General features: G+C 53.9%; 2 protein-coding genes and 1 pseudogene across 2 annotated transcripts, besides 13 other annotated features; all 3 read right to left on the bottom strand.

Annotated features, from left to right (window-relative positions):
• Positions 1-1,387: a sequence feature (areas merged during assembly that could not be assigned to a particular haplotype. This can correspond to areas where the two haplotypes were merged or to regions with more than two copies in the genome that were merged during assembly.).
• On the bottom strand, positions 819-1,823 carry Tc00.1047053511373.30 (mucin-associated surface protein (MASP), putative; the record flags this gene model as incomplete). The annotated part of the gene is made up of 1 exon (XM_800794.1): positions 819-1,823. The coding sequence occupies one exon, from the start codon at positions 1,821-1,823 to the stop codon at positions 819-821; it is 1,005 nt and encodes a 334-aa protein (XP_805887.1).
• Positions 1,054-1,093: a microsatellite.
• Positions 1,265-1,363: a microsatellite.
• Positions 1,388-1,599: a sequence feature (heterozygous, non-Esmeraldo-like haplotype).
• Positions 1,394-1,573: a microsatellite.
• Positions 1,600-1,755: a sequence feature (areas merged during assembly that could not be assigned to a particular haplotype. This can correspond to areas where the two haplotypes were merged or to regions with more than two copies in the genome that were merged during assembly.).
• Positions 1,756-1,880: a sequence feature (areas merged during assembly that could not be assigned to a particular haplotype. This can correspond to areas where the two haplotypes were merged or to regions with more than two copies in the genome that were merged during assembly.).
• Positions 1,881-2,656: a sequence feature (heterozygous, Esmeraldo-like haplotype).
• Tc00.1047053511373.20 (mucin TcMUCII, putative) lies at positions 2,348-3,061 on the bottom strand (the record flags this gene model as incomplete). Its single annotated transcript, XM_800793.1, has 1 exon — positions 2,348-3,061. The coding sequence occupies one exon, from the start codon at positions 3,059-3,061 to the stop codon at positions 2,348-2,350; it is 714 nt and encodes a 237-aa protein (XP_805886.1).
• Positions 2,657-2,993: a sequence feature (areas merged during assembly that could not be assigned to a particular haplotype. This can correspond to areas where the two haplotypes were merged or to regions with more than two copies in the genome that were merged during assembly.).
• Positions 2,994-3,782: a sequence feature (haploid, Esmeraldo-like haplotype).
• Positions 3,211-3,249: a microsatellite.
• Positions 3,783-9,251: a sequence feature (areas not merged during assembly with more than two copies in the genome that could not be assigned to a particular haplotype).
• On the bottom strand, positions 6,353-7,300 carry Tc00.1047053511373.10 (annotated as a pseudogene).
• Positions 6,859-7,010: a microsatellite.

The raw sequence follows: 9,251 nt of genomic DNA, 5'->3' as shown, positions 1-9,251 counted from the left end.
ATTATCATGACGGTTCCTTCCCGCAATGCCACTGACGAAGGAGTTACTGTGAACCCACTGCGTGGAAGTCACCATGTTCGCCGTTGCTCCATAAAACTACCCACGACCACGCCGGTCATTCCCAGACGGCGGATATGAGCGTTGCCAAAGACAGCTACAAGCACCAAAACACCGGGCTCCATGGTGCCCTCCATCACCATCCGCAGCGTGCGTGCGTGCGTTTTCAGCGTACACACCGCTCCACAGCGTGTGCAACTTGGCTTGTCTGTGTGTATCTGAGTGTTTGTCAGCGCCTATACTTGCAGAGCAGCTGTGCGGCACAAGAAACTCCAAAGAAAGCAACGGTAGAAAGAAGCGGATAGCACACACGCAAATTACTCATATCGTCCCACACACACGCAGCCAGTGGAATGGGTGCTCTCAACCACAACACAAGTAAAATAATGAAAAAAACAAAAAAGAAAAAGCCGAAGCGTGGGACGACCAGCGCACACACTCTCATTGCTCCCGTAAAGCAAAACACACACACAGGGAGAGAGAGAGAGAGAGGTCGCCCACTCAATGCAATGGAAACAAAAACAAAAACAGTTACGGTGCTCCGCCCATGCAGCCAGGCAGGACGGCAGCGGTGCGTGCGGTGCAAAAGAGAGCACCAACGGGCCTGCATGGGTGTGCATGCATATATACAATGGGCACATTATGTGTGTGCTTCGTGGGGTGAGGTGAGGGCGAGAGTCCATGCAAGGGGACACACACACAGAGAGTGGGTGAAAGACGAGTGTGTGTGCGGGCGGTGCACGGATCTCTCTCCCTCACTCTCACGCGGCCACCACCGCAGCAGCAGCCGCACACACAACAACAAGAAGAAGAGGCAAAAGAGGGGAGGTGGCGTGGGAGACCGCGGTGCTGCCGTCACTGTCGCCTGTATTTGCGGTGGCATTTGTACGAATGGCGTTTTTACCTTTCGCGGATTCTTTGCCATTTTCCGCGGGGTGTTCATGCTGTTGATGTTGTTGGACTTGTGCTTCATCACTTTGCTGCTGCTTTTCATGATCTTCTTCCTCTCCCTCTTCTTCTTCTTCTTCTTCTTCTTGTCGTGTGTGTTCAGTGCTGGATGTCGTTCCTGCCCGTCCTTCGGCTGGCGAGGAGTCGTTAGCCGCTGCAGCAGCAGACGTCTGATCTCCTGTTGAAGAGTCCCCTGTTGTGTTAGTTGGATGACTGCCTGAGGACCCCGCTTCACCACCGCTGCTGCCAGCTGAAGAATCAACAGCAGGAGCAGCAGCAGGAGCAGAACCGGCAGGAGGAGCGGGAGGACCAGAAGCGGCAGAAGGACCAGGAGGAGAAGGAGGAGAAGCAGCAGCAGATGAACCAGAAGAAATGCCACCGCCTCCACCAGCAGGAGCAGGAGGAGCGGGAGCAGCAGGAGGAGCAGAAGAACCAGAAGGAACGCTGCCGGTGGCATGACCTCCAGTAGAACCGCCTCCAGCACCACCAGAATCGCCTCCACCACCTGTACCACCAGCAACAGAAGCACCAGGAGAGGCACCAGAAGCCCCGGCAGCGCCAGAACCAGAAGGAGAAGCACCTTTTCCATCCGAAGCTTCGACGGCAGTAATGGGCAATACTGACCGCAAAGGCACCGTAATCGCAGTTTTATTACATCCGTCAGGCATGTGGGATCCATTCTCACCCAACACTCCCGACCCCATGCAGCCACCCAGTGCGTTCGTGTCAACGTCCCTCGCATAAACACCGCCGGCACCGCACCACAGCACGCAGAGGGCACACACCAGCAGCACACGACCAGTCATCATCATCGCCATCACTCCTGTCACTTGCGTGTAGCCTTCAGCACAAACTAACTCCCCGTCAACGCAGAGTGAAAGTAAAAGGAGAGACACGGCACAGTAGCAAACACCAGCAGCAGCAGCACGCATTTCATGAGAAATATAGAACCAATGAAAGTGAAAAAAAACACAATGCGCTGCAAGTAAAGAAGAACACAGAAACCAAGGAAAAAACAAAAGTAAACAGGCAGCAATAAAGTAAAACAGTAAAAAAACACACAAAAGAGCTGCACAGTATGGCTCCAGCGCACACGCCTCTATCCTCAACAGTGTGTTCACGCAAACAGTTGTGTGCGTGTCGTGCGTATGCGTATGTTTGGGATGCGTTCAACGCGGCGGATGTGGGAAGCAACGCGGAGCACACAGCAGGACAGTGGAAGCAAAGGAAGCAAAAACACAATCATCATAATTGCTCTTACTTTATACATCGGACCACAGTAGACACACGCGCACAAATCTCCGCGGTTGAGTGCTGGCACGCACAGCCCGCATACACATCTTCAGCTGAGATTGGTGTACGCCAGCGCGGATACGGCGAGCAGCAGCGGGGCACACACCCACGCAGAGCTGCTGAGGCTGCCGTCAATTTCGCGAAGATGTGACGGCCCTCGGGTGGTCGTCGTAGTTGGTGCTTCCGTAGATGTAATGATTGGTGCCTCTGTGGTTGTTGTTGTGGTAGTCGTCGTCGTAGTTGGCGCCTCTGTATTCATGGCCGTATTACTTGGTGCCTCTGGCGCGGTGATTGTTGTAGTCGTACTTGTAGTTGGTGCGTTTGTCCTGGTTGTGTTTGTCGTCGTATTTGTTTTTATTTCCGTATCGGCTCTTTTTACATCCTGTCCCGCATTAACCGTATCTGATCCCTGCAAAGGATCGACATTTTCTTTTGCAACGTGTCCGTTAATGTCCACCGAACCTGCTTGCCCCGCCACACTAGCTTCCGTATTTGGTGTCAGTACCTTAACAGACTTCTTTTCTTCCTTTGGCGGGGTGGATTTGTTATTTCTTGACCCATCCTCACTGTTTCTCCGACTTCCTGCCTGCAACACACCATCCACCGTAATTGATTCCTGTGGCTCACCATGCTGATCCACATGCTTTGGCGGAGTAGAGATTGGATCACGGACTCCAGTATCCTCACCATCAACAGTCCCGCACACGGACGGGCAGCAGCACAGGGCAAGCACCAACAGGGCGCACAGCAGACGGCACGTCATAATCGTGAGTGTGGTCGTTCAGTGGTGTGGAGCTGATCTGCACAGTGAGGGACATGGAGAGCAACAGGGGAGACGAGAGGTGCAGCAGACACACACAGAGGGCACACCACATGAGGAGAGGGCAGCAGCCAGGCATGCACCGTACGCCGCACACCACGCACACACACACACACACACACACACACACAGCCCTGCCGCAACACCAACACACAGATGGAGGAGGGAGAAGCAAACAGGAGCGGCACACAAGGCTCCACCGCATGTACATACGGCGAGTGCGGTCCGTCGTGTCGGCACCCCTCACGGAGGGTACGCACACACACAAGAGGAGGTGCAGCGCACACAGCAACACAAAAGCAAAGTAACAATAAAAGAGTAGATCCCCGCACACCACGTGGATTGTTGTTCCACGGGAAGTGCAGCCAACAATTCGGTTTGTGTTCTTCCTGCTTTTCGCCGTCAAATTGTTGCAATAGACGTTTGTTTTCCCTTCCGTCGCTGTGACACCTGATTCCTCACCGTTTACTGCGGTGGGAATGAAAATATGTGAGTGGACTCCCACACACCAGGACGCACCTTCGCTCTTATTTATTGCTGCATGGAAGGGCATGTGTGTTTGGTGTTATCACGTCCATATATTCTTCTGGGTGCACATTCCCCTGCAGGCTGAGGGCGGGGTGACGCTCCGTCGCGGTGCACTTCCCTCGAATGCCGCCCACTGTGATTCATCATGCATCACCCTCTTTCACATACTCCGTGGTGCCACACCGTTGATATTATTGCAGCCGCTGTGATTCAGCGTACTTCACGCATTTGATTGTGCCACAATACATCCGCTCGTGTGGCCGCCGCATCCAAACAGCGGTGCCCAACACCGTGAGCGGCAGTCCACATCCTTGCATGTCCCAACGCAGTGGTGTTTGACTGTCAGCCAGGCGACACACAACAAGAGAGTCTTGTGCTGGCAGTACAACACACGGGGCTGCAGTGAATGACTCGAGCGGGGACGCATCTACTTGTCGCAAAGCAGTGAAAAGGAGTCGGGTAAAATAATGCCGGCTGCACTCACGACACCATATCCACAGCCAAAGCATGCGACGTGATGTGTGTTTCACTGGTGCTGTGAAATGCCTGCAGACGACGTCACTAGTGGAGGCACACCACCTATGATCAGCGGACAGACAATAATCGGCATGGGAGGCCACAAGAGGCAGCAACGACGCCAGCAGCAGGAGCAGATCTCTCCCTCTCTCTCTCTCTGTTGCCTCCGAGAAGTAAACATTCCACCAGCCACAGCTGACTGTGCCATCGTGACACTCCATGCACGTCGTGGCTGCGTCAACACATCCTGTTCCCTGCAGCGCCTCAAAAGATGCCTCACTCCGTCCACTAAGTGCATCGATGTGGGCCGTGCCTCGGCTGCTCGTGAGGACCACAACGATGTGAGGGTCACCGAGTCGCAGCATGTTTGTTGTGACGTTGTTGCGTGGCACCTGCACACACACACACGCAGCGCCTGCATCCCTCCCTGTTGTGTCCGCCCTCTGCCGGAGTGGCCACACACACGGGCAGCAGCAAAATCACTTCACCCTCGACGACACAAAATCAACACTGACATCCCTCGCGACGCAAAGATCTCGATTGCCAGCACGGACTTCCTGCCGCCCTGCCATCGACGCTGAAACACGGCACAGTGCACGCACTTATTTTCCTCGTGTGCAGTCAGCCGTTTGCTTCACACATTCTCCGGTGGACTGACGCCCATAAAAGCACGCCACAAAAGGCCACTGTGATCGCACAAGCTCTTGCGATGAGCGTCGGTGTGTGCATGGACCCGCTGCTCACACGTGCTGGCAGGCAGCCTGCAGCCGGTGCCCTCGTGCCAGTTCATCGGCTCCAGAACAGAAAAGAGAAAGTGACCAATTCCAAATGCATTTATTCCCACCAGCAGCACCAACACGCTGGTCGCCAGCCGTCATTCCTCAGCACATCCAGGAATGCCGAAAAGTGACGTGGAGCTGCCAGCCAGCAATGCCACAATCCCCGCACACATGTCGGCCCCACCAGAGAAGACACACAAATCACAAACAACACCCCTCACATGTCATCCGAACACCATTCCGACACACCGCGACACGCCAAACAGAAGTATTCGTCACTCCATGCACCTCCCCACACAATCAAATATTCCACGCACCACGCACGGCAGCAGCTCACACGCAGTCAGACAAGTGTTATTCGGATCAGTGTTATCCACGTGCTGCGGTGGGAAGTAAACAAAAGAGACGAGTCGCCAAACCCCAAAAGAGTGCCACGACTGGCCGCAAGTCAATGGAACGCAGCCACTCAAATGAATTCGATCCTAATGCCCTCAGCATCCCGCATTCTCCCACCAAAGCCCCAAGAGACGCAAATCAAAGGCATCGTCAAATAAAGTCGCTGTGCAACACCAATTGACGCCGCAGTGCCTCCTGCTGTCATCCGGGGCCGTTGTGGACGCCTTCACGGGGACAGACACCCACCGGATATTCCAAACGGCGCTGTGCACCTGCGACGCATCCGACGCTTTGGGACGCACGTGCCTCACTATCACCAGAGACACCCACGCGCCGTCCGTACGCAACAAATAGTCAAGGAACCAAGGACACGTCAGGGTAGCAGCAAAGCATCCGCTAGCAAATCACATCGCAGACATCAACAATAGCACCAGCAGCGCCAAAAGACGCGGGTGAATAAGATCAACGGACTCATGGCGTAGTTGAAGAAAGAACTTGGTGGCGTCACAAAGAACCAAGAGGCTGACACTCTCTCAACAAGAGAGGAAAAATATAAGAATACAAAAAAGAGAAATTTTAAGCGTCCGCAGTCAAAGCAAGCCAATAACTGAAAAAAGGGTTGTGGGCGCACATAACCACACTTAAAACAATGAAAAAAACAAAAACAAGAAAGAAAAAGTGTGGGACGACCAGCGCACACACTCTCATTGCTCCCGTAAAGCCCAACAGGGAGAGAGAGAGAGAGAGGTCGCCCACTCAATGCAATGGAAACAAAACAAAAACAGTTACGGTGCTCCGCCCATGCAGCCAGGCAGGACGGCAGCGGTGCGTGTCGTGCAAAAGAGAGCACCAACGGGCCTGCATGGGTGTGCATGCATATATACAATGGGCACATTATGTGTGTGCCTCGTGGGATGAGGTGAGGGCGAGAGTCCATGCAAGGGGACACACACACAGAGAGTGAGTGAAAGACGAGTGTGAGTGCGGGCGGTGCACGGCTCTCTCTCCCTCACTCTCACGCGGCCACCACCGCAGCAGCAGCCGCAACAAGAACAAGAAGAAGAAGCAAAAGAGGGGGGGTGGCGTGGGGAACCGCGGTGCTGCTGTCACTGTCGCCTGTATTTGCGGTGGCATTTGTACGAATGGCGTTTTTATCCTTCGCGGATTCTTCGCCATTTTCCGCGGGGTGTTCATGCCGTTGATGTTGTTGGACTTGTGCTTCATCACTTTGCTGCTGCTTTTCATGATCTTCTTCTTCTTTTTCTTGTCGTGTGTGTTCAGTGCTGGATGTCGTTCCTGCCGATCCTTCGGGTGGCGAGGAGTCGTTAGCCGCTGCTGCAGCAGACGTCTGATCTCCTGTTGGAGATTCTCCCGTTGTGTTAGTTAGATGACTGCCTGGAAACCCCGCTTTACCATCACTGCTGCCAGCTGAAGAATCACCACCAGGAGCAGCAGGAGCACCAGAAGCGGCAGAAGGACCAGGAGAAGGAGGATGAGCGGGAACAGATGAACCAGAAGAAACGCCACCGGTGTCATGACCGCCAGTAGAATCTCCACCACCACCACCGGCTCCACCACCAGAATCTCCTTCTCCAGAAACTCCTGCACCAACAGAAGCCCCTGGACCAGCAGCAGAACCGCCTCCACCACCGCTTCCACCACCAGAAGCACCAGACTCGAAATTATCCCTTAAATGCAAATTGTTCTGTATTACAACAGTATTATCTGTTTCATCCGAGGCTTCGACGGCAGTAATGGGCAGTACTGACCGCAAAGGCACCGTAATCGCAGTTTTATTACATCCGTCAGGCATGTGGGATCCATTCTCACCCAACACTCCCGACGCCATGCAGCCACCCAGTGCATTGGTGTCAACGTCCCTCGCATAAACACCGCCGGCACCGCATCACAGCACGCAGAGGGCACACACCAGCAGCACACGGCCAGTCATCATCATCGCCATCACTCCTGTCACTTGCGTGCAGCCTTCAGCACAAACTAACTCCCCGTCAACGCAGAGCAAAAGGAGAGACAAGTCACGCAACCACGCACCGTCCCATCCAGCAATGAGAGTCACACACCACCACAACATTTGGGTGGGCGCGGTTCAACAACAATCAAAAAAAAAAGAAGAGGGGCGCTCCTCGCCCGTGCACCGTTCCTCACACTCCCACAGTCACCATTACTGTTATTCCCTCTCTCCTCAGTCCCTCACAGGCACGCCACGCTCAATCCAACACGCGCCCCTCCCAGCACAGGCAGTCCGTCATGCGCTCCCGCTGCGCCGCAACCACACACGGATCAGGTTGGCCGTCATGCACTGCATCTCGTTGTCCTCCTTGTACTTGAAGCAGACCCTCACATCCTCTCAATCCACGGCATGGGAACTGCGAGTGGCGGCCGAGAGGTGCCACTTTTGTGAAAGAACACAATGTGCGGAAATAACGGCCACCCTCACTCACTCAACTCTCCCGCACACAAGGGCGGTGCCATGGCGAAGAGAAGCCCGCCGCACAGCACATGCACAAGGACACATGCAATAGCCGTGCCATCGACGTCGCACCGCAGGATAGAGCCATGCGGACAGCACAAACACGGCCTCAACGAGAGGGACGGGGCACATCCAAGTGCATACCGCAGTCCTTCACTTCTCCCTTCCCCGGCGGGTTGGCGTCCCACACCCACAAATGAGGCGCCGCGCACACCATCCGCTCCCTTCGAGTTCACTCAGCAGGCTGGCGCCCAGCCACCCTCCTGCCATCGCAAAGGGGAGCACAAACAATCGTCGCCGCGGACCATCAGTGCCTCTAGCGGAAAAGAAGAATATGAAATAAGGGCGTGTCAAAAGCACAGCCAGCAGAGGGACAACAAAAGAGACACAGTAACACAAGGTGACAGCGGACACGGCACAACAAAAGCACGCCGCAGTGAATTACCAAAGAAAAAAAAAGGGTAAAAGTCCAGGAGGAGTTGACAAAAATTTAAAAAAATGTGGTGAAGATCGGTTCGGCAAGACTTTTATTTCATGTGCCGATCAGCACAACAAAACGACCGTGTGTTTGTGTTTATACATATCGCCCGCACCAGGAAGGAAGAGAAAAACTAAATTAAAAAAAAGAAATTCCACTGTCCCACCAGCCCACAAAACATCCCTCACATTTCATGCAGCAATCGGCCTGTTCTTCCAATTCGTGTTTCGTGCAGTCCGTGGAACGCGCAGCCGAAGGGCCGGCACCGCGTGTGGGCGACAAGAAAGCAAACAAGAGAGGGAAACACGTCGCTCATGACGGTGCGCAGCTGCCAAACACCACGTAAAGCAAAAACAAAACTAGTTATTACTCCGGCTGAACTACATTAAAAAGAACACTGAAAAGTAAAGACATTGAAGAACTAAACGAGCAGTAAAATAGAATTAAAACGGTGGTATAAAAAAGGACGGGCAATGCGGCATGTATTCTCCGTGAGGAGTCGCAGATCCACACTCCGTGGCTCAGAAGACTGCCATCACCCAAATACAGTCCCAGTAGAAGCAGCAACACACACGACACGCACACACGCACGGTGTTGTTACCGCTTAAATCACGCAGTGTCAATTTCGCGTCGTTGAGAGAGGCGAGGCGGTCGTCGGGACTCACACCGCTCCACACACTGCGAGGTGACTTTTTTTAATGGGAATTCGTGTCCAGGGGCGTGGTGCTCATTGATTTCTCTTCTGTAATATCCCCAGCAATGTGCTCTCTGACGCTGTCAACTACTCGAATCTTCTCGGGTGGTGTCGGAGCCGCTTCCCTCGTCGGAACGGGGTCTCTGTCCTTAGTGCACGCATCGCAGTGGAGTTCAGTGGGCGGCTGTACAGAAAGACGTTCGTCAGCGTCACATGAGAATAATGCCACAGCACGCGCCAAAGCAAAACT

Source organism: Trypanosoma cruzi, genomic scaffold, assembly GCF_000209065.1.
Source record: "Trypanosoma cruzi strain CL Brener 1047053517103 genomic scaffold, whole genome shotgun sequence".
Lineage (NCBI taxonomy): Eukaryota > Euglenozoa > Kinetoplastea > Trypanosomatida > Trypanosomatidae > Trypanosoma > Trypanosoma cruzi.
This window is presented reverse-complemented; position numbering and strand designations above follow the sequence as displayed.